This window comes from Antechinus flavipes, chromosome 5 (genome assembly GCF_016432865.1).
Source record: "Antechinus flavipes isolate AdamAnt ecotype Samford, QLD, Australia chromosome 5, AdamAnt_v2, whole genome shotgun sequence".
In the NCBI taxonomy this organism is placed as follows: Eukaryota; Metazoa; Chordata; class Mammalia; order Dasyuromorphia; family Dasyuridae; genus Antechinus; species Antechinus flavipes.
This window is the reverse complement of record NC_067402.1, coordinates 203858680-203884280: the sequence shown is the minus strand read 5'-3', so window position 1 is coordinate 203884280 and position 25601 is coordinate 203858680. Positions and strand designations below refer to the sequence as shown.

General features: G+C 33.1%; 1 protein-coding gene across 50 annotated transcripts in view; it reads right to left on the bottom strand.

The window, feature by feature from the left end:
- Window positions 1–235: 235 nt before the first annotated feature.
- The window catches only part of LOC127564606 (apomucin-like), a 51977-nt gene continuing 26611 nt past the window's right edge, over window positions 236–25601 (bottom strand). For 42 of the 50 annotated variants that reach the window (XM_052001287.1, XM_052001265.1, XM_052001275.1 and 39 more), the window contains 12 exons: window positions 25035–25142; window positions 23978–24076; window positions 23177–23284; window positions 20223–20324; window positions 15803–15823; window positions 14668–14699; window positions 14399–14561; window positions 13551–13588; window positions 10276–10386; window positions 8918–8957; window positions 1943–2051; window positions 236–579 (listed from right to left, as the gene is read on the bottom strand). In XM_052001287.1, the coding sequence (XP_051857247.1) occupies window positions 402–579; window positions 1943–2051; window positions 8918–8957; window positions 10276–10386; window positions 13551–13588; window positions 14399–14561; window positions 14668–14699; window positions 15803–15823; window positions 20223–20324; window positions 23177–23284; window positions 23978–24076; window positions 25035–25142 (1109 nt within the window). In that variant the 3' untranslated portion in view covers window positions 236–401. The remainder of the gene's footprint in view (window positions 580–1942; window positions 2052–8917; window positions 8958–10275; window positions 10387–13550; window positions 13589–14398; window positions 14562–14667; window positions 14700–15802; window positions 15824–20222; window positions 20325–23176; window positions 23285–23977; window positions 24077–25034; window positions 25143–25601) is intronic. The other 8 variants (XM_052001249.1, XM_052001250.1, XM_052001252.1 and 5 more) reach the window with 4 other exon arrangements.

Here is a 25601-nt window from a genome sequence, read left to right as displayed (position 1 = left end):
ACTTTTTCTTTCTCGTGTGCTCCCAAACAACAGGAAGTTTTTTCAAGGACAAGCAAAATAATTGCGAATTGGGAGTGGGGACTGGGGAGAGCTTCATTGAGTCCCTTTTCCCATTGACACTTCTGAGTGAGCCTTAGTAATGTTTATAATACTAACATATATTTCTCCTTGCAGCATATAATTCTCCATGTGCCATTAAATTAAGATCCATTTACACTGATATCATGCAAAGTAGCATTTATTATGAGAAACAATAAAAGAAGGCAATGCTGTACTTTGAAACACCATTACATTTTTTTAGTGTAGAGAAAAACATTTTTGTCTTCACTTTTTGACTAAGTTTTTATAGTTGGAAATATTTAATTCATAGTTACAAACAAAAAAGGTATTGCACCTTTAGATTAAGATGTACTTGTAGAGTTTGAACAAAGATTCTTGCATGAGCAAGAGATAGTATGTCTATATGTGTAAGGCAGTGTTTTCTTTTCAGGACAACTAAGGGTGATTTCTCTCTTCTCATACATATCTTCTTGGCAGCATGTACAGGAGTTTTCCAATTGAAATGTTTCATAGTTATATCTAAAAGAAAAGACAATATGAGTATTAATTTTAAAACTTTTGTGTTAAGGACCCATGAATGACTATTTCCAGTGATATCAAGTGAGTATAAGCGATTTTGTTATACATCTGGACTAGCACAATGTCCTCCTAGGGGTTTTTTCTTTTCTATTCTCTTCCCCTTCGATTAATCCTTTGCACAAATGTCAGATTTCTCTTCTTTGTAATTGATATGGTTTTATTGCTCTTCACCAAACAACACATCTTTTTTTAGTTTGTATTTTCCTCCTTTTGTAAGACAGTGGATCAATCATTAGCCTTGGACTCGGGAAGTCCTAAATTCAAATTTGTCCCCAGACAGTAGTTATGTGATCTTAAGCAAATTATTTAATTTCTATCTGCCTTAATTTCCTCAATTATTTCTCTTTTTATTAAAGCTTTTTAATTTTCAAAACATTTGCATGGATAATTTTTTAACATTAACTCTTGCAAAACCTTGTGTTCTAATTTTTCCTTGCCTTCCCCTCCTCCTTCCCTAGATGACAAGTAATCCAATATATTCAACTATTTCTTTAAAAGGGTTTAACACCACTTACTACCAGGGTTTTGGGAGGATTAAATTAAATAATGTCTGTAAAAGAATTTAGTGCAGTGTCTGACATATATTAGGCACTATGTAAATGTTTATTCCCTTCCCTATAAATTTCTAATATGAATGAATATTAGTAGAGAGTTTCAACAAATTAAAGAAGAAAAACTGATGCTGCTATATACGTCATACAATAAACTACATCAGACATGAAAACGTCTAAATACAGTAGTATATGACTATTGCTGCTCACAATAGTCATATATTTGTTCTAATGTTAGAGTATCCAAAGAAACAATGTAAACATGTATATATGTGTATATATGCACATATATACATATACATACACACACATATGGATAATAAAATTAAAATGTGTCAACTTGGGGACTTGTTAAATAATGAACTTGCTTGATCCTTTCAATTAAATGAAAGTAAAAAGTATGTTACATATTCTCCAAACTATGGAAGACAAATTTAGGTTACTTAATGAACATTCACAATGGTTACAAAGATTTTTTTTTTAATGATATGAATTGAAAATTTTACATTTTCTTAAGAATATTGAATCAGTCTTTATAATTTTATTTTCATGTAATATCTTTTCCATATAAAAGTTGTACTGTATGCACAGGTATAGATAAGTTGCAATCACTAAATCATTGGATGCAAGATCCATATTTATGAGACTATATAGATCCATTTGAGAATTTGAAAAAAGTTCATAAAGTTCAACTTGGAGTTAACAGTTTAAAAGGGGCTATTCTAAATAGTTAGAAAGAAAACTTTACTTACGTGGTCATTTTTTTACATTTTCCACTACATTTTGCCATTTCAACCTTCTTCATACAGCCTTTGTATATAACGGTTACATTCACAGGAACTGGCTTGCACTCTTCCTTACCTAAAAAAGGGAATATTATTGGTAGAAGTAATGGTTTACATCATCAAATGCTAAAAACAAAAACAAATTGAAAAATACTATCAAACTAAAAATTCATCAAGAAGTTTCCTATACTTGTTGGCCAAGATACAATGGCAATTCACATATCTTAAATGTTCTTTTAAACAAATGCATTATAAACATGTTGCCTATCAAACTGGTCAAAATTTTTAAAAAATTTATTGCATCATTATGTGAAAAATGTTCAGCTGGAAAATACCTCAGAAATTCTTTCATTTTATAAAGAAAAACCTGAAAATATCTCAAACACAATGTTAGTGCTCCACTATAACTTTCTAAAGAAGAATAGATTCCCCCCAATAATTATGATGCATTTTACGGAATTATCCATGTACTCTCTTTCTTAACTGATCCTCCTTGTGACAGAATATAAATTTGTGATAAAGATTGCACAGAAAGAGAATTCTGGGAAAATAACTGAGTAGGATAGAAAATTCCAAGCTCTCTAGATTTCCTCCAAAAGTAAGACAAAATAGCATCTCAAATTTAACATAGAGTGGTAGAAATAAACAAGAGTTGGGGCAGAAGAGTGGTTCTCTTGAGACAGCTGGAGAAGATCCCAGAATGGAGGTTTGACCTGAGTGAACTATAAACACCTCCAGGGTAGCTCTGCTAAAAAAGCAAGCAAAAAACACTTCCCACCTGGGTGGGAAGGTAGCTGGCTTCAGCCACAGGAATTTTCACCTTCTAGACAGTTTGGGGGGTTGGGCATCTGAACAGGGGAAGATTGAGGAAACATCTGCTGACAAAGAACGCCAGGCCATTGCTGAGACCTGGTCCTCAGTGAGAAGGAACCTGTGTGTGCAGAAGGAGAGGTAGGGGTGGAGGATGCCTTTGGCTATGGGCACTTACAGGAAATTGAGTTCTTGGTTTTATTTCCAGTCCAGAGGGGAGAAATTAAGGGTATAACACCTAAAAGCCTTACTCTTAGAAAGTAAGATATTTCCAGCATAGTGTGCCAGGGAACCATAGCTTTGGCTTAGTGGGATAAAGGAGGGCAGAAGTTAGGCTCAGGACAAAGCTCAAAAAATAACAGTAAGAAGGATCTTAGCTCAGAGGCACCATCCCCCATATCCCAAGAATAGAGATAATTATAATAACAAGCTACTACAAATTTAAAAGTGAAGAGTCAAAGGAGAAAGAACTCAAACATAGATAGTTACTATGGTAATAGAGAAGATTTTTGTCTTTAGACAAAAAGGTTTGTCTTTAGAGAAAGATACTAAGCAAAAAATTTCTGTCCTATCCCAAAGAGTAATGTCAAATGTTCACTGCCCAAGAAGAATTCATGGAAGAATTCAAAAAAGACTTTAGAAATCATATAAGAGAAATTGAGGAAAAATTTAAAAAGAACAAGAACGTTCCAAGAAAAACAAAATTATGAAAAGAAAGTCAACCAGTTGCAAAAGAAGATCCAGAATCTTAAGGACTCAAATAACTCCAAAGTCAACAAAGTTAGAAGAAACCAAGATATAATAAAATGGAAATATAAAGAATGAAAAAATAGAAGAACATGGAAACATTTTATGAGAAAAATAGATGATCTGAGGACAGATCAAGAAGAGAAAACATAAAAACAATTGAACCACCTGAAAGGTCTAAAAAAAGGGTCAAAGATAAAAAAAAAGAATCTTGATTCAATAATATAAGAAATAATTAAAGAAAATTGTCTTAAAGTATGAGATCAAGAGGGGAAATTTAGAACAGAAAAAAATCCACCAATCACAAGCTGAAAAATATCCTAAAAAGAAGGAATATCATAGCCAAATTCTGAAACCCAAGATAATATTATGAGCAACAAGGAAAAAACAACTATGGCAGAACCACAATAAGAATACATGGGACTACAGGTCTCAAAATACTATACATTGAAAATGTCATACTCATTAAGGTTAAGCATAACCCTGAACAACAAAAAAATGATATTTAATGAATTACCAGACTTTTAAGATGTTATTGCAAAAAGACCTGAACTTAATAGGAAATTTGACATAAAAGAGCCAAGAGGAATATAAAATAAACTTCAAAGATTAATTACAAGGGACTCAATGAGGACAAATTATTTACTTTTTTAAAAATAGAAATGTAAATTACATATTTAAGATTTTAATTAATAAATGGGTAGTTCAAAAGAAAGGATGGAGAAGAGATTAGTATGATGTGATCCTAAAAAACAAAACCATTCAAAAGAAAGTTAAAAAGGTAATTATCTTATACAAATAAGGTGTGAGAGGAAGAACTGATACAGAAGAATTAGATGGGGGAGGAAGACTGGTAGTTCTGGAACCCTACTCTCATCAGAAATGGGTTAAAGAGGGAACAATGTATATCTGGAGGGGCATACAAGTCTTCTAAATTCAGTGAGAATTAAGAGGGTAAGGGAATAGGGAAGGCAGAGATTTTAAAAGGAACCCTATTCACATCAGATTTGGGTTAAAGAGTAAACATTTAGAATGGAATAAAAGTCTTCTAAATTTGTAAATTAAAAAAAAAGATGATGAGAGAATAGGGTAAGGGGGTATAGAAAGGTGGGTATATTAATAGGAATGGGATAAAGAGGGAATGACATAAATTTGGAAGGCTATAAAAGTCTTCTAAATTAAGATAGAAATAAAAAAGGCAAAGAGAAAGTTGGGGGAAAGAATAAGGGAAGAATCCTTGGAGGGAGCTAGGTTAAGTAATAGGAGGGCAAGGTAGTAAGTAGTAAGTAGAAGTAAAGCAGAGAAGTCAGGGAAGATCACAAATGAGAGATATATACAAACATAAAATAAAGATCAGGATTAAAATCTATTATGTAAACAAATAGGGGCAGTAATCATGATCTCAGACTCAGTTAAAGCTAAAATAAATTTAATCAAAAGATAGAAATAGGGAAAACGTACTTATTATTGTTTTAGACTATTCCAAATAACTAGACAGTATAAGATTGGAATATTGCTGTGGCTGAAGAAATGATTACTTATGTATGTTATTTCATCTTAGATTAAATCATATATAGAAAGGTGTGCAAACTATTTGAGTCACTTTAAAGATGTTCCCATTGTTTAAAGGGATTCTGAAGATGGCTGATAACCAAACGTGTTTTGCTGTAGAAAATGTCTCACATGATCTGTTTTCTGTATACAATTTAGGATTAATACATATTTACATGTCACATCCCATCCCAAGCCTTTTGTTGTTTGTTACTAAAAAATTTAGAACAAAATAATTTGTGTAATGTTGAATTTAGGGATGAAAAAGCATCTACTTAGCATGAGTACTAGCTATAGGAAGATAAATTGTGATTTTCCTATGATGAGTGTCTTAACCATTAGTAATGTGAGATTAGAGTCAATATTTATTATCTATGTGATCCTCCAGAGCTAAATCCACCTGAAAATTTGATTATTATAACTTTCTATTTAAGACCAGAGGGCTGTTAACTGATATTATTCTAAACTAAATTTAATTTAATATCAGGGATGATAAACAAGGAATGCTATTGAGTCAATGAATCAATGATTCCAGCAACTTTACAGGGTTTTGCATTCATGAACTACAAGTGGGGCTCTTATGAAAAGATTGAGATAAGGACTTTTGGCATGGGCTGAAGTAGAATTCTTCTGACTCAATTTTCACAATATGACATTTCCTCTGGAATAGAAAATATTTCATCTGTCTAACTTTAAGTCTGGCTCAGTGGAATTGTCTATTTATATAACTTTTGTCTTGAATTAACATCAAGATAAGTGAATACTTTCTATTATGATCCTATTCTTATTTTATAGCAAATTTTTATATGTTATATGATCACTATGAAGACAATATTAGATCTTTTTTTTGCTTGTTTTGGTTAACGCTAAACTACATCTGAGTTACTATAATAAGATACAGATACAAAATTTTAGCTATTTGGCCTAGAATTTTAGTTCTTTCTATATTCCAAACAATGAATTAATTATTTAGACTTGACATCTGTTACTAGTTATATTTTCTTGTGTAAGTTAAGGTCCTTTAATTTCTCATAATGATATAGGGATTATTAGACAAATGATGCAGAGGATTTGTGAAACTGGAATATGATTCTTTTTTTTTTTTTTTAGTGAGTATCATAACTATCTCAGTTCCATGTTCAGGAAATGAATATCGGTACAATTAGTCATTTTAGAAGAATAGCTTGTGTTCTTTTTTAAATGTCTTACAAGACATCCACTTTTGTTAGGAGTTATTCATTTGGACATAGTTAGCAATGTTCTATTACAAATAACTTATTTCATATACATTGTTTTAAAATTGATTATGCAATGCATTTATATATCCCATCCTAGAATTTTTTGTTATAAATGAAGCTAATCTGGCAACTTTTAAATGAATTCATTTTTGCATTAGAGTTCATCTTCTTATTAAAAGTGTTCTATTATTAATTCCTTGGTGGAATCTCATCTTCCTAATGAGGGAATGAATAATGCCAAGTATAAAAAATTGGGTTCTCATATTCTGTTTGTATCTGAGTTTCCTATATATAACAGCATGACAATTGGCTAACCTAAAAATGTAAATTCCCTGGTCTAAAAAAGGTTCCAAATTTAGTTTTCTAGTAATAAAAAAAAAGTTTTGAACTGATGTTCATCATTTAACCTGGTTATTGGCAAAGTAAATTTAAAAGCATGTTAAGACCAATTTTGTAGGAAATTTGTAACAGAGAAGAGAATTTCTATAAGTGACCTTTTCTGAGACCATACCCAAACCAGAGTACTGCATCAGATGTTTCCAGAGAATCAGAGGGACAAGACTTTTATTTTGCTATAATACTTTCCCCCTTTGCAACTTTTATCTGTAAGGTCTACTTATCAAAGGAGATTGTCCCTTTGATTCTGTCAAAATGTTATCAAAAGGGATTTTCAACTCTGATTTTGTCAAAGCTTTTCCCTTTTCCTCTCACACTGGTTCCCCTCTAAGTGTCAAAATTAGAAAATCATGATAAAATGTTTGCCATATCAGTTAGCAATGCATTGAGAAGGTCACATCTCTCAATAGAATCAAATGAGGGAATGAGAGAAATGATTATTGTTAAACAATGATTTGGGAAGATCCAGAACTCCCTTTTTCTGCAGTCCTGATTTTTAAAAAGTTCAGTCTCTTGCTGATAATGAGATTGAACTAACTTTCTTGTTCACTCGTGTAAGAGGAGTAGCCATTGTGTTCTCAGAGTTATGTGGGGCATATATTCTTTGAATAGATTGTCTAAGGCTGGGAGTGGTCTGGGTATAGAGATAATCTGTTTGTCTAAGGTTGATATGATATCACTTCCAGCCTCTCATTGAACACCTATTCTTCCAAGGTATATAAACTGTGGGACCACTGTCAAGATTGTCTTTTGTCTGAGAAAAATGGCCAAATGATCATTCTTTTATTAATAAACATGCTTGCTTTATTAATAACATTATTAAAATATGCAGAACTATATCTCTCAAAAGTTTTTAATAGCCAGTTCCAGTGCAAAGAGGTGACTGATTTAGAGAATAAAATATATTCAATAAATATGTTGATAACAGAATAACCCACACATATATACATGTATTTGGACATATAACCACACACACAAATACATATAGACGTGCACACACATATATACACAAACATATAGACAAACAGATAAATGGATAGGCTATACATGCAGCCTCATATAATATGAGGTTATATAGAACCTAACACATACCAGGCATTGTGCTAAGCAATCTACAATTTTGTTTTACTTGACTGTGTATTTGTGATGAGAAATTCTTTCTTTTAAATGAATGGGATTAAGAGAAAATCAATTTCTATTAATTTTCCTGAAAAATAAGTTTAAAAATATACATTTGAAATATTGCATGAACATTTAAATATGGTAATTAAGTTACTCTTATTAGTTTAACTATATTGCTTTGCTATAAAAGAGTTTTCATAAAGTGTGAATAATCTATAAATGTTTATAATCTAAAAATGACATATATCAATAAAATAAAGCTCAATTTTAAAAAAGAAAGCAGTGATCATTAAGTTAGTTGGGCTTCGTCAAGAGCTTGTCATCAAAGATAATTGTCATTTTTAATAGGGTTATTATGACAATATTATAGATATAAAGTGTCTTGTGTTATCCACCTGGGAAAAGATGGAGAGATATGGATTTTATGATAGTACAACTAGGTATAATAAAAACTGGTTAGATACAAAGAGTAGCCACTATTGGGACAAATGGACAACCATTTCTAGTAGAGTATCTTGGAGATTTGTTTTTGCCCCTGTGCTTGGATAAAGAAATACAAAGCATATTTATAAAATCTGCTGGTGCAACAAAGCAGTAGAGAGGGATTCTTTTTCATGGATGAGCAATAATAATAATAATGATAATAACAACAGCAATAATAATTGCTGGCATTTATATAGAACCTAACACATACCAGGCATTGTGCTAAGCAATCTACAAATATTTTCTCAATTGATCCTCATAACTAGATTGGGAAGTAAGGAATTTTATATTTATCTTAATTTTTACTGATGAGGAAACTGACTCAATAGAGGTTAAGTAACTTGTTCAATGTCATAGAGCTAAATAAATGTTTGCAGCCAGGACTTCCTGACACTGAACACACCATCTTATCCACCATACAATCTCTGAGATCTCTTTAAATTGAATATTGTTATTCTGTAATTTGTGAAAATCAGAAAACTTACATTATATGCTCTATACATGAAGTTTTCTACACGTGGATTATAATATCATTTGAAATAAACTGTATTATTTTCAGAAGATGGAATTATATATTGGTAATAAGAATACTCACAAGTATAGCAACATTTTTTTGAATCATATATTCTGTTTTCCTAGAAAGATATGGGGAAAAAGAGTAGAAAAGTTTTTGTCAAAAATGTCTTTTTTGTACATTATCATTGATTCACTAAATATTAAACCACAGTTAAATGAGCCATATTAATGTATTCATCTTAGACCCAGATAGGAAATGTTGAGTGAGGTAAGATTAAAGTTTAAAAAATGAAACATTAACTGAAAATAAAAACTGGGGGCTTCAATTTTTTTAATTTATAGAAGAAAAAGAAAATCCAAAATATTATCTAAATGAATTTTAATATGTTTAGTAGAATTGTACATGTTTAACATATATTGAATTAGTTGCTGTCTAGGGGAGAAGGTGGGAGTAAGGAAGGGAGAAAAAAATTTGCAACACAAAGTTTTGCAAGGGTGAATGTTGAAAACTATCTTTGCATAATTTTGAAAATAAAAAGTTATTATTAAAAATAAATTTAATTTAAAATGATATAAAACCCATGTAAAGAAAAAAGAGAATATAAAATAAAATTTAAGTTTTTTAGTAGTACTTTTCAGTTAGTAAATTATATTCTTACTTTAATTCTTTTAGAAACATCTCAATGTTGACTTTGCTATCTCTGTTACTTTCCTCCAAACCTCAAACCATTATCTTAATTATTTTGTACTATATTACAAATGCATGATTTTGTCATGAAAACCACCTTCAGCAGTGAACTAATTAATTACTCACGTGACAACTCTACTATAAATCACTTACAATTATGAAGTAGAATTAAGTAACATCAGGTAAAAATGCAGAGTATGTAAATATATATGTGACCAAATGAAATAATGTATATTAAATGCTTTGTAAATCTTAAAGTTTTATATATCATATTTGATTCATTCTTTTATTTCACTTAAGAAGATGGATTTTATAAAAATTCTAGTTTAAATGTAATTTTGGATTTCCTTTACTTTCAATAGATAAACAATTATAAACTCCAATTGTTTTCATTTTTAAGCATTAACCTTATTTCACTCACTTAGATACTCTACTGGACCTAAGATAAGCTCTGTAAGAGCTTTTCTCTCATTTTTTATATTATAAGGCTTGTTTCAGCTATATAAATACTGAAAACAGTTACAAATTTGAAAAATATATTTGGTCAGCAAAGTTTACAAATGTGAACATGTCTATGATTACTTGGCATTAGACAAAAGTAAATTCTTCAGAGAACTTTTAGAAGGCACAAAAATAATTTATCCATGATAGACCCAAATTTTTTGTGAAAGAGAAAGAAGATAATTGCTTTTTTTTTTTTTTAAAAAAAAGTGATTATTTTTATTTATTAATTTCATAGACTGATATACCTCTGAGCACCAACTCTGTCCTGGGCAATCTTGGACCGTAGTGACAAAGCCATTTGGAGTACATAAATAGGACACACATGGATTATGGGGATCATCAAATGATGCACCAATCTGGGAGGGGAGAAGCATCACAAACATATTATCATTAGACCTTGTATCTTTCTATTACTAAAATGGAGACATAATTTTTTTCTTTTCACCTTAAGATTCCAGTGAAAACCCTCCTACATAAGATAGAAAATAAAATCTATTTTCACACACAAAAAAATGGAAAACATCTATGCAGATACACATTTGAGCTTAAAGAAAATTTTCATCAATTTCTTCATGCATTGCGATTATTTTATTTCAATACTTTTGTCAACATGGGTATTGTCTTCCCTCATAATCCTGCCATAGCAGTGGACCATTTTTTTAATAGTTCTATGATGGAAAAATTCATCATCCGGCAGATAATTTGATAACATTTATCTCTGAACCTTGGTAGGTTGATCCACAGAAAACTAACATGTTGTCCATCACTTGGTGCACTTGAATCCTTGGTAGAATATGTCAGGATTTGCACATCTTCCAAGAATTCAGGTTCACCTCTGTACTGTGATGCAACATTGGGAGTAATACTTTAATAGAGAGTTTATTAACAAAAATCTAGTAAGATCTTAAGGTAACCCTAACTCTGCCCACTTGAGGTAAAACAGTTAAATCACAAGAAAAAAAAAACTGATTATAAAGAGTTTGTGAGAGGAACAAAATCAAAATAAAGTGATATAGAAGGTATGCCCTAACGTCAGTGCAGATGTAGCCCTGTACCTTTTACCTCTTCTATATATTGAATAAATTCATATTCTGTTTGGTGGCCATGATAAATTGAAAAATATCATCAAATTAGAATTTAATTAAATTCATTATACTATAATTCAACCTATTCAATATTTATTAAGCACCTATATGCAAGGTTAGAGGCAGGTAGATGGCTCAGTGTATAAAGTGCTGGCTCTGAAGTCATGGAGATCCGAGTTCAAATCCGGATTCAGATACTTATTAGTTGGGCCAGTCACCCAAACCTCTGTCTTACTCCACTGGAGAAGAAAATGGCAAATCTCTTAGAGTTTTGTTGCCAAGAAAATCCTATGGACAATGTTGGCATGCTATGGTCCATGAAGTCATAAAGAATTGGACAACCACTGAACTTCAACATGTGCAAGCTACCATTCTAGACAATGGGGAATCACAAAGAAAATACATAATCCCTGAATTTGAAGAATTTACAGTCTACTAGGAGGAAATGTGAATTTTTGAGAATGAAAACAGTTATATGCAGTGAAGAGTGTTTTGGGGAAGAAAGAGACATCAAAACAAAGTATTCTAGGAAACTTTGAAGGAAAAAAACCATTTTAATCTAATGGTATATGAGAAGGCTTTACAGGCAGAAAAGTAAACTAAAATATTTTAGAGTTTTAGGGGAAAGTATTTTCTGCTAATAGAAATTTCAATGAACCAAAATATGTTTTAGCCAGAACTCACTGATGAACTGATGTTTGTATTGTGGTACATTTTCTACTTTAGACAGAATTATAAATTAAAAAACATGCTTATCTCTATCATGTCATAATTTTTGTTAACTACAAAGCTCTATATTTCCTATTGTTAGCAATATAATTTCTCTCTGAAGGACTGAACAAACAAGAAACCAATTGGAGCCAGCTGCCTCAAGTGGTGCAGTGATTAGAGAGCAAAACCTGGAGGGCTTCAGGAAGAGTTCAAATATAATAGATTTCAGGCATTTGCTAGCTGTGAGACCCTGGGCAATTCACATAATATCTGAATGCCTCAGTTTCCTCAACTGCAAAAAAGGGGCTACTAATAACACTGACCTTCCAAGATAGTTTGAGGATTAAATGAGATAATATGTATAAAATTTATAAAATGAGAGAATATTTATAAATATTAGCAAAATATTTATAAAAATTTGGAATATACTAGGCACTTTAAAATTCTTGTTCCTTTGTAGCAAAAATTTTTAAATGTATAAAGGACTATCATCGTAGAAGTGATAGGTTCTATGTATGTTCCTATGGATATACCAATATTTTTGTCACTAGATTATTTATGCTAAATATTAATATCAAATGTATCATTTATGTATAATTGCAAAACCCAGACAAGGTTTTTATCTGAAAAGTCTAAGCTTGCCAAGATGTCAATTTTGTTTGTCAAAATTTGGCTTTGCATGGACTATATCACTTGGTTGTTCTCATAAATCCAGTTTCTGTATAAGGAGGGGTAGATCTTGTGTTTGTTGACTTAATTTCTGATAGTGTGAATGTCAGTTCTTCCCAGTTTTAGTTACACTTAAAATACTAAATATGTAAATGCTGTAAATTATATCTGCTTCATTAGGCAATTTTCATATTTTATCTGTTAATAATCCCCATTCCAGCAGTTAGGTGGCACAGTGGATAGAATGCTGGACTCTTCTTCCTGAGTTGGAATCTGACCTCAGATACTTACTAGCTATATGATCCTGGACAAATCACTTAACTCTGTTTGCTTCAGTTTCCTCAGTTGGAAAAGGACATGGCAAAATGCTTTAATATCTTTGCCAGAAAAATTCCAAATAATGTCATAAGAGTCAAATACAATTGAAATGCTTGAACAAGAAAAACAACTTCTAATCCTGGAGTTTTATATGGCTATCTGCATTTTCTCTTTTTTAGGCTATTGATTTGTAGAGTACTTGTTTGACCTTTTGAAATTATTTTTTGGGAAAAGAAAGCTTATTACATTTTGTTATTATTGTGATCACTGACTTTTTAAAATGAAAAATATCTTTGATATTGCTGAAGTTATTTAGAAATATTTCATTGGATAACATTTATTTGCTTATTCAGTTATTTAATTTTTTACTCAGATTTGTTTATATATTTTCTAAGTAATGCAATGGCTAAAATTCTGGAATCAAAAAACCTGAGTTCAAATGTAATGTCAGAAACTTACTAGTTGTGTGATTCTAGGAAAGTCAAAATCTCTGCCTGGCTCAGTTTCCTCATTTGTAAAATAAGGATAATAATTATACTTATCTCCCAGGTTTGTGATGATACCTAAAGGAGATAATCATTGTAAAGTACCTTGTAAACCTTAAAGTGCTATATAAATAAATATATATAAAGTGCTATATATATATATATATATATATATATATATATATATATATATATATAATAGTTAACTATTTCTGGTAACCTAAAACATTTGGGAATTAACAAATATTTTACCTTATAATCCATGTGATTGTGAAAACATGTTCTTGGCTCTGAAAGACAATCACAATATTCAGTACCACAATAATCAGTTCCATAATAAAATATGAAAATAAAATAATGGACAATAAAAATTGGAAAAAAATTAGTATACATGTATCAAACATTATAATGCCTTCCTCCAAGCAATCATCACCACTTTTTATTACTGTATACTAACAGTATTCACATTTTCCAATTCATATCTTGACACAGTCCACAAATATTATTTTATCTATGGAATAGATATTAATTAGTCCAATCATTTTGTAAAAGAATTAGGATGTATACTTGAGAAGAGGGTGAATAAAATTGTGGTATATGAATATAAATGAAATATTGTTATCCCTTAAAAACATTCATGCCAAATGAGAATTCAGAGAAACTGAGAAAAACTCATCAACTGACACAAAACAAAGTATATTAACATACTTTGTTACATATTTTAAGTATTCAATATATTAATATAATTTGTTAATTAAAAACAATTGATGATGGCCAAAATAATGTCAAGGAAAGAAATACTGAAATTCATTAGATCTCGGAGTAATGCAATGACCAATCCTGTCTTCAGAAGATTTTCACATGTTTCTCTCTACTTGACAGAGAAACAGTGCACTAAAGGTATAAAATGAGGCATATGTTTTCATATATGGCCAATGTATATTAATGTATTTTCCTTGATTATTTTTACAAGGTAACAATTTTACAATGTAACAAGTGGATGGGGTGGGATTGAATTATTGGGAAATAACAGTGATGTTAAAAAATAGAAAACATCAATAAAAAATGTAAAGAGAAAAAAAAGAAAGAAAAATACATACCACAATATGCAGTTTCACAGCAAGATTCATTGGATTTGTATTGTATCAACTTCTCTCCATTTGCACAGGTGGGTAGAATGGGACATGTCCTGGGCTTACAGTCTACAGTCCTTGCATCACTGCAGGTACACTGGTGGCAATTTATAATCCATGTGTCTCCAGGCTATGGGTACAAAGACTTCTTAGAAATCTAATTAAATTCAAGGATATTAATACATATGAAGGTATGAAAGACAAATTACAACAATGGAATGAAAACATGTACTCACAGATTTTTCTTCACCTAATGGTCCATGACACACTGGAAAAGTGAAATAAGAAGTGATTTAAAGATATTATAATATGATCAGTTGACATTTCTAAATGTAAAATATAATATTCATAGAAATTAAGTGTATATATAACATATTAAAATAATTTAAAATAAAAGCATTTTTGACTTATAGAAAGATAAGAATTGAAAGTATTAAAAATCTATTCCACTGTCTATATTTGATCATCTCTAAATTACTTCTAGCAATTACAGATAATAATTTTTAAATGTCCAAAAAAGATTCTTTGAGTTTCCTTGAATGCCTATGTCAGAGTTTAATATTTCTTGATGATAAGAAGCTCTTACTTTTATCTAACTAGAATCTAAACAGACTATTAGATCTCAAAAAGACATTTATCTTTTATTCTGACTCTAACAATTTACAGGTAAGGATACTAAGACCTAAAGAAGTGAGGTAACTTTGTTACTGTCAACTAAATAGTTTATAATATAATTTAAGCCTATTTCCTTTAATTTCACCTTAAGAAAATTAGATATATCTTGTGTTAGAAAGAAAATAAAGAAAACCTTTACAGGGTTAGGTTATTTACTAACATCATCATTATTATTATTGTTTTGCTTTTTGCTGAGGCAGTTGGTGACTTGCCCAGGGTCATACAGCTAGGAAGTGTTAAATGTCTGAGGCCAGATTTGAATTCAGGTCCTCCGGACTTCAGGGCTGGTGCTCTATCTATTGTACCACCTAGCTGCTCTCTAACATTATTTTGATGAAGATAAATGCAAACATAAATTTAATATTAAATGAGATTCTCCTATAGTTCATCTAGTTTATCTTTTCAATCTAATCAGTGATTGCTACAAAATCATTTATTGTAATTTCCTTATATCAAGGAAAGATTTTATTCAAATATTCCAGTAATTTATAAATTAATAAATTCCCTAATTTTGCTATTAAAAAGTCAAAAGCCCACAATTCATTTTTGATATGATCACTGAAATATTTTTTTACAATAAGAATTTTAAATTCAGAATAATTATTGTGGCTATGTTTTGTGTCTTTGTGTGTGTACATATATGCATACATGGGCAATGAAATGGAGAGAGAGGGGTGAAGTTTACAATAACCTTACCTGGGGCTGGTCCTAGACATCCTATATAAAATAAGAATATTGTATTAGTTTCTAAAACTACTACAGTACTCTTCTAGTAGACTACAGATTCATTAATTGTCCTTAAAATAGTCCTCTTATCTATTTTTCTCTGATTCATTATTCCATTTCTAAAAAGCACTGGCAAATAGTTACAGACTCACAAGTAAGCAGAGTAAGCAGTCACCTACAATACTATGATCTGTGATATCCTGTCCCACCCTACCAAAATCTTCCCTACCAATCAGTCATGGTTTCTGGAATTCCATTATTAGAGATTCTTTCTTTGAGGTCTTGACAGCTCTTTTGGTATTCTAGAGCCAATAGTTTTATGCCCTAGCACTATATCCACTTGTTGATCATTAAGAATTTCACATTGAGAATACCAATAATCAAATGAAAATTTAGACGGTCTAAACCCAGTGCAATTTATAGTACTCTCTGCCCCTTTACTTCCATTCTGTCACCATAATTTTAAAGCCGAAGAGCTTAATCTGTTAAAATCTAAATATACTACCAAAATACAGAACATCATAAAATATCAGCCAACTTCAAGGGATCATTTGACTACATGCAGAACAAAATTCTATGAGATTTGGATACAAGATTGGTACCAAACATTATGGGTGAGGTCCTAGAGTGTTTAAAATCAAAATACCCTTAAGAGGGAAATGCAGATATTATTTTGCCTGATATGGCCCTGAGAAGGAGAATGATAAGTTGTGGGAAAATATCTAAATGGGCAAAATAGTTAAAAAATTCAGAAATAATCTTTAAAAGTCACAATTATTCAATGTTATCTTTTGGTAACTTTTCATCTAGTCCTCTATAAAATTTTCTACATCTATAATTTTTATCTTTATTCAAAGTAAAATTTATTGTTTTTATTTTGTTGTAATTTCTTCGAATATTCCCCTCCTTTACTCCTCTGAAGGATCCATCTCATATAAAAACAATGTTTTTTTTAAGAAAAAAAGAGAAAGTAGAGAAAAACCAGCAAAACTATTGTACATAAAGAAAAAAGGCAAAAAAAGTGCAATGTTCCACTACCTATGGACTTCCCATTTTTGCAAAGGAGTGGAGTGGGAATGTCTTTTCATATATCTCTTCTTTGAGGTCATTCCTGTTCTGTGAAATTTTGCAATATTCACACTTGAGGTAAGAGAGGTAACAAATTATTTAAGTACCTACTAAAAGCCAAACAGTATACTAAGTATTTTACAAAAAATATTGCCTTAAAACCTCACAGTAGTCCTGGGAAATATGTGCTTCAATTAGTACAATTACAGAACATTTCTTCTTTTGAGAGTTTTTTTGTTCATATGCTTTGACTACTTTTCTATTGAGGAATGGCTTATGGCATGTAATACCTATCTATCTGTAAGATCTGTATTGATACCACACACACACACACACACACACACACACACACACACACTTTTATGTTGTTTATATAACTTAGACACCAAATCATTTTCTAAGAAATTTGATACAAAGATTTTTTAAAAGTTGACTCCTCCTTTCTTGTCTCAGAAGAATTTATTTTGTTTGACAGCTTTTCAGTTTTATGTAATCAAAGTACTCTATTTTGCCTTTTTAAATTTTGTTTTCTGTCCTTTGGTTAAAAATACATCCCCTAGATGAACAGCTATGAATGACTTTGCCATTCTCATCAATACAATTATCCAAGACTACTGTGAAGAACTTATGATGAAAAATGTTATCCATACCCAGAGAAACTACTGATTATGTCTGAATTCAGATTGAAGCATTCTTTTTTTTTAACTTTATTTTTCTTGAGAATTTTTTTTTGGTGGGGGGAGAGCTTTGTTTCCTTTTGTAACATGACTTTTATGGAAATGTTTTGCATTCACTTCACTCAACTTCACGTGTGCCTTTTCAATGGGGGGGGTGGGTAGAAAGGAAGGGAGAGAATCTGGAACTGAAAGTTTTAAAAACAAATGTAAAAATTCTTTGCCATGTAACTGGAGAAAATTTAAAAAAAGATTAAAATAAGGGGAAAATCTCTAAAAAACACATCTCCTATTCAGAGCCATGAAACTTAAGAAGTACTTTATAGTTGAATATGTAGAAATATTTTGTAGATTTCAATAACTTAACCAAATTATTTTGTACATTTTATATTCATTTGAATGAATTTTTCCTTGCGATTGTTGACTCTTGGATATCCATTTGATAATATAAAAATGATTTTGATGTTTGCAGTTTTATTTTGTAATTTGGTTGTAGCTATTATCTTAATATTTTTGACGATTCTTTGGGAATTTCTAAGCAAATCACGTCTGGATTTACCTATTTTGATGCTTTTCATTTTTTTCTCTTCCTGCTAGCATTTTTGGAATACATCAAATTAATAAAAACAAAGTGGATAACCTTGCTTTATTCCTTTATCAACTAGGAAAGATTCTAGGGTACTCCCATTACATTTGATGCATCCTGTTGTTTTTAGATAGATATTGATGCACTCTACCTTTTTATAATTTCTCCTCAAATGTGAGTCTCTAAATTGAAAGAAGCTCAACTTTCTCATTCTGGACACTCTATTTTTATTAATGCAGCATACTTTTACATGAGGGTTTTTTTTTTTAGAAGATTGAGGGTGTTTTCATAATTATTTGGCATCAATAAACTTTGTAGTGGATTACTGATTTGGTTTCCAGTGGTTGAGGGTTTACTATCAAATGAACTAATCAAAATAATGAGAATTAAAGAGGTCTGAATTGCACGGAATTATTGGAATGCTACACTAAATTAGTAGAGAGAAGATAGATTTCAATTTATCAGACAATGATCCAAAAAAACCCAGAATTTTGGTTATTTTTATTTGATTTTTTTAAAACATTAAAGCAGATGAAGGGACTATTTGAAAGGCTGCTTTTACTGTAAGTTAAGGCAAGAAATGTAGCTTTCCAGGGCTGACTTGGCAAGGAATAAGTGGAATTCTTGTTCTCAACTTCACTTCTTTGGGTCATTTAGCTGCTTGGCCTGTAGAAGCTGATAGGAGCAAAGAAAGTATATAAAGTAACAAATTTTGTCCAATTGGAAGAAAGAAGGGAACTTGAAGTTCTCATTGTGGTTTTGGCTGTATAAAGAACTTTTTAAAATAAAGAATTTATAAAAAGTTTCCAAAAAGAGGTAGGGCAATGAAAATCTTTGACACACCACTATCTTTGAGTGGCTCTGGTGGAGCTGGGGCTTACTGCTACTGATCTTCCCTTTGTGGAAGATGTGGGTCCACTAGCTCTTGTGGATGTGATTCCTTCTGAGAAAACAACAAATGGAAAATCAGATATATAGGAAATGGGAATAGGACAATAAAATTTGGTGGAATAGAGCTGATGTAAATAGGTGTGCATCTCAGACTGGAAGTGTGGATGTATGGAGTGGCTGAATGTATAAGACTTGTCTAAGCATACATGTCTGTAAATCAGTATAACCATAATATGTGACAGAGTGAAATTATTTGTAAACACAAGAAGTGGGATGCTGAGATACCATTTCAAGAATTCCCTTTGTTTAGATGTATAAAAATGCCATTTGTACATAATGAAGTTCCACTTATGCCTGTAAAAATTGGGACAAAAGTCAAATGTGAAAGCTTTTCTTTGACTCTTCATCAGGGAAATCCCAAGAGAAAGTGGATGACTTGAAAACCTGTATAACTATTAGAGGATGTGTGTTAGTGTGTGTGTGTGTGTGTGTGTGTGTGTGTGTGTGTGTGTGTGTGTGTAAGCTGGGAGCAGCTGTGTAATTGGTTGAGTGTAGTCCTTGTAACAAAAAAAATATGGAAAGAGGAAATTTGATTTAGGGGCCAAGTGGTCTTGGAGAGGGATAGTGTGATTAAGCTCAGCTGTTGAGGAAAGAGAGAATGAATAATAAAATGTGGAGGACTAGAATAGGAGAGTAAGGCAAATCAGGCAGAGGTAGCTAGAGGGACTTTTAGAATTTCTCTGGAAATATATCCAATCTCATTCTGTCCCCTTCACACGTGAAAATGTCCAGAGAAAGTATAATAAATCTAAGTGAAGTCAAACCGAAGAAATGATCAAAAGCCATCCTAACTGACCTGGGAGAGGAAGACAAAAATGAAAAAAATTGTTTGGATAATAAAACTAGGATGCTGAAGTGGCTCCTTAGGGCTTAGATCTAGGTGTACCAACAAGGAAATAGTGGCAATTATGTTCTCCCCTTCACTAATTTGGATGATTTGGCTGGCCATTTTTTGGTATATAGCACCTATTGAGAACAAGGAAAGCATGCACTGCAGAAAGTGTTGTGAAACTCATAGGAAGAGGCTTTCCTTGTGTCTTAAGCTTTAAAAATAATCAGAGGTTTAAAAAGGGACAGGAAGGGACCAGAAGATAACAGATATACTGCTTACCATGAGTGACTCCACTGGAGTTGGTAGTCACTGCTGCTGATCTTTCCACTGTGGTAGTTTCAGCTCCATGTTCTCCATTGGCTATAGTGGACTTGGCTATTTCTATGAAAACAAAGAATGGTAAACTAGATGGGAATGAAAAGATAAAAATTGATTTAGTAGCTCTTTTGTGAAAAAGTGTGTGGTAAGGATTGATGGTCTGTACTACTGCCTGTATTTATATAGGTGTATACACTAATTGATAGGGTTCCACCAATTGCTTAACTGGATCAACTTAGAGATCCAGTTAATAAAGTGGTTCCTCAACATTCCAAATTTGGATTTCCTGAATTCTCACCTATATTTGTTGCTAGACCAAGAGTCCCTGAAAAAAAATTGGATGTAGGGTTCAATAAGAATCTCTTAATCATCCTAAGGGCTAATTTCTTCCAAGAGTCCTTATATTTTAGGCTATGTGCTAGTATGAATATGTATGTTTTAGTCTGTGTTAGTTGAATAGTATCTTCTCTTAGGAAAAAAAAACTTACGGAAAGTGAGAGATTTGATTGGAATGAGGGAGAATGAGATGGTGCTCCCTACTGAAGCAGGAGAGAAATAAAATTTGTGAAGGGAAGAGTAGATCAAGAAGGGAAATTAGACACATGGAGCAGTCTGGCTTACATTAGGCTATCTCCTTAGATATAGCCAACCTCTGTTTATTCTCTATACAGCTAAAAAATCAGGGTAAAAGAGAAGAAATACAAAGCATCAAAATTAATAATAACTGGCCTGGAAACCAATGAAAATCCCATTCCCAATTTTGACTTTTTTCTTCTTGAAAGCAAGAGCAGATTTGGGATTCTATAGATGTGTATTAAGTGGCCTGGCAAAAAAAGAGGAATTTTGCCTCTCATCTTCACTGGTCAGGGTGAGTAAGCTACATTGAAGGGTAGCTCTGAAAGATACAAGTAAAACAGGTAAACCGTATGCTTTGTCAGACTGGAAGAGAAATGCAATTTTGTAGGATTCCCAGTGATTTATGTTTAATCAACAATAAGAGTTTCAAGAAGAGATATCAATAGCCCAGAAGATCTCTGCTATGCCATTCATCTTGAATAACTTCACTAAAGGTGATGCTCCTAATTGCTGATCTTCCTGTTTTTGTCCCTATTTGTTGCAATAGCTCTTGCGGATGTGATTGACATTGGGACAAACAGGGACAAAAAATAGGAAGATCAGCAATTGTGAGGATTAAGGTTTCAAAGACACAATACGGTTAGCACAATGATTCTGAAGACTTGAAATTTAGTAGGTAGCCTAATATCTCTTCTCTCACATAATTTCCACACTTTTCTCACTGTACTTTCCTTCAGAGCCTACCAAAAACAGACCTAGCTCTGGTAATGTGTGTGGCAACTAATCGTCTACTCTAATAGCTCTGGGAAATATATTGCCAAGATAAGTGAGCTTATCCACAGAAATTATAACTACTCCATTTGATGTCAATGATGGTTCTGTGTATGGATATCTTGGAGTTGCCTGATGGAGAAAATGTTTTCTTGGTGTTAATTGTTACACTAAAATTAACACAAAAAGGAGAAAACCATTCCGTAATGTTTTGTAGCTCAGCCTTTGAGACCGCAGAAGTGTAAAAATCATCTGCAAACAAAAAGGCAACCAACTCTGCATTTCTTCTAATCTTGGTTTGTAGCCTTTTAAGGTTAAATAATTTGTCATGGGGACAACTAGATGGCGAAGTGGTTAGAATACTAGTCCTGAGGTCAGGACTTCCTGAGTCAGGAAGAACTGAGTTCAAATCCAGCCTCAGACATTTAATGCTTCCTGTGTGACCCTAGGAAAGTCACTTAACTTAAATTGGCTTAGCAAAAAAAAAGTTACCATTAGGGTAGTAATTGATTTTGATAGTGTTTTTTTTTTTTTTTGCTTTATTGAAGATATCCAACAACACTGCTGAAAACATTATGTTAAAAATCAAAGAAAAAGCACAGACCCCTACTTCAGTCACATGGTGATGGGAAAAGGGAAAGAATATTATGCAATATGAAGAAATGTTATAAGCTGTATTTATGAAATCCCACCAATCAGGTGACTGAACTAATTTAAAGGGCAATCAAGAGAGTGATAGCTGAAGATCTGCCACCTGAATTACCTTGAAGAGAATTGCTGGTTTGAAAAGGAACTTATAACATAAAGGTGTCAAAGTTGATATATGTTTTTATATGATGAGGACTTCAACAAGTGACCAATTAAATATCTATCTATCTACAAGTGAAATATCTTCACTTGTTGAAGTCCTCATCATATATCTATCTATATCAATCTATCTATATCTATCTATATCCAATCAATCTATATCAATCTATCTATATCTATCTATATCCAATCAATGTAATAGTACATGAAGAGTAGCATCTCTAAGTATTTAACTTAGATAATGAGAATTCTAACATGGATATGGTTAAAGACAAAGAGACATGGAAAAAATTAGAAATGGTTATAAATAAAAGTGTTTTCAGAATTTTCATATGCACACAAGATCATATATAAGACATTATTTAGTGAATGATTATTACAAATAATATTTTGCTCAAATTAATATCTATGCTGTTTGGATTTTATGAAAAAGAGAGATGAAGAAAGTGGGTGAAATTGCTGTGGAAAGATAGACAGAAGGTGCTGCAAGAAATAGATTGAGATAGTGCTCTATTCCAACACCAACACAAAGAGTAAATGTGGACTAAGAAGTAAAGACAGGAAATCAATCACATTGAAAGCTTTAATGTTTAGACTGTGTGCTTCTTGGCAGGTAGCACTATTAGGATCAAGGAAAGTCAATAATGAAGAGAATAATAAGCAATGTGTGTAAAAGGGTTCACTTTTGGATATTTTATGAGCTAGTGTTTCCAGAGGGTTTAGGAAAAACATGGAAGATCTCTGCTATACCACTCTTTTACCTTGGGTGGATACACTGAAACTGGAGCTAGAGCTTGCAGGTGATGATCTTCCCATTGGGGTAGTTTCTGCTCTGTTTGTCCCCATGGTTCCTGGAGATGTGGCAGCTTCTAAGAGGAAAATAAAGGAGAAATCCAATGCTGAAGACAAGGCCATGTCAAGGAACAAGCTCAAGGAGCTGGTCTTTGGCGTGTAAGGAGTTTGGAGACATTCTTTATGTGTTGACAAAAAATATGGAAAATGCTTATTTGAGAAAGGCCAGGAAAGAGCCCTGTATACTGAGGCTGAGTGAAAGAAGCTGAACCAGGAATCCAGTGGCCGCCATCACAGCAAGTCTCTGTGATGATCAACCCTGAAACACTTTCTTGTCCCCAGTGCTTTAGTGATGCAAGGCAATCCCAAGAAGCTTTGGAAAGAAAATGCCATCAACATGGAAAAAGAGAGCTACAGAGATTGAGTGAAAATGAACACATGGATCTTCCATCTTTGTGCCTGGTATTTTCTTTTCTCTCATGATGTTTTCCCTTGATTCTGATTTTTCTCTCCCAACATGATTGATAAGGAAATGTATATTCCAAAAGGGAATCTCCATGTCAAACCAGAAAAATAACACAATGAATGGACAATTTTATATGTATATATAGATAGATATAGATATGTATATATATATGTATGTATACATATGTGTGTGTAACTCTATCTCTATCTCTATCTGTATATATATGTATCTATACATGTATGAAAGCACAAGGCTGCAGGAGAGAGATAGCAAGGATCGATGATGTCTCTGAAATGTGCATCACCTGGAGGGTCTCCAATGGAACTACCACTGCCAGCTGTTGATCTTCCCTTAGTGGTGCTTTCAGCATTGTTTGTCCCACTGGCACCTGAGGTCACCATTGCTTTTGGGAAAGAGAAGAAAGGAAGAATCAGATGTCTAGGCAGAGGGTATGGAATGGTCACCTGGAATGGAGATGCCTTGAGGGCAGCAGGCATGAAACTCTGATGGAAGATGGCTACATTGGTGAGCCAGGACATCAAGTGTGCCTGTGTTTCCCCTGGGAGGGCCGGGATTCTATTCCTGAGTAGTGGGGTGGCAAGATGTGGTGGCAATAGGGTGCTAAAGAAGTCCTTTCAGAATTACATGGGTTGGCATTTATAAAATTGGCATGGTTCCCTGAGGAGATTCCAAATGGGACTGCAACAATTGGCATACAAGTCCCATGAGAAACCTGCGATCACCTTCAGCACAATGCTGAAGGGAAGTGGACAACAGGCCCACATGGAGGGGAGAAATCCTAGATGTTTTTGGGTGGGTCAGCTTTTGTGCTTGCATATAGGGTCTGTATGTCTCGAGGAAAATAGGAAAATGTGAAAAGAGGACTCATTGGAGGGATTGAAAAGAAGAGTGGCCTTGGAAAAGGAGAGTGGGATGCAAGTGGAACATAGAGGAAAGGAGGGGGCAGAGATCAAATGTGGAGGAAAAAGAATGGAGAACAAGACCAAAGAGGCTCAGCTGGCCAGCCCCATATTTTTAGCGTCCTTACGAAATGGATCCTACTTCAATCGGCACCTTTGAAACATACAGAGTTCCCATGAAAGACATAGCAATTTCAGTGAAGCCCTGAGGAAGGGAAGGCTTCCCCTCTGCTCCCTCGTCAAGAAGAAGGCCAAAGGCCAAAGGTCAAGGAAACAACAAGTTAAAACAGCAGAAAGTGATCCCTACTTGAGCTTATGGAGAAGCCACAGTGCAGAGATTAGCATGCAGTGGGCTCAAAGAGGTTGGATTCTGGCTTGGATTTAGAAAGTGAGCAAGCCATTCACAGGGCCCAGAAGATCTCTGGTCTCCCCGTGACTCACCTTGGCTGAGTACGCTGGAACTGGAGCTAGAGCTCGCAAGTGCCGATCTGCCCGTTGAGGTGGTTTCTGCTCTATTTGTGCCTATGGCTGATGCAGATGTGGCAGCTTCTAGGAGGTGAAGAAAGGGGAAACGCGATGCTGAAGACGGGGCCATGTCAAGGAACAAGCTCAAGGAGCTGCTCTTTGGTGTATAAGGAGTTTGGAGACACTCTTTGTGGGTTGATTAAAAAAATGTGGAAAAGGCTGATTTGAGAAAGGCCTGGAAAGATCCCCGTGAACTGAGGCTGAGCCAAAGAAGCTGAACCAGGAACCCCGTGGCTGCCATCACAGTAAGACTCTGTGATGACCAACCCTGAAAGTCTTGCTTGTCCTCAGTGCTTTAGTGATGCAAGGCAATCCCAAGACGCTTTCTAGCGAAAACGCCATCGACATCGAGAAAGAGAGCTACGGAGATTGAGTGAAAATGAAGCCATGGATCTTCCCGTCTTTGTGCCCAGGGTTTCGTCTCTCTCATGGTGTTTTCCCTTGGTTCTGATTTTTCTCTCCCAACATGATTGATAAGGAAAT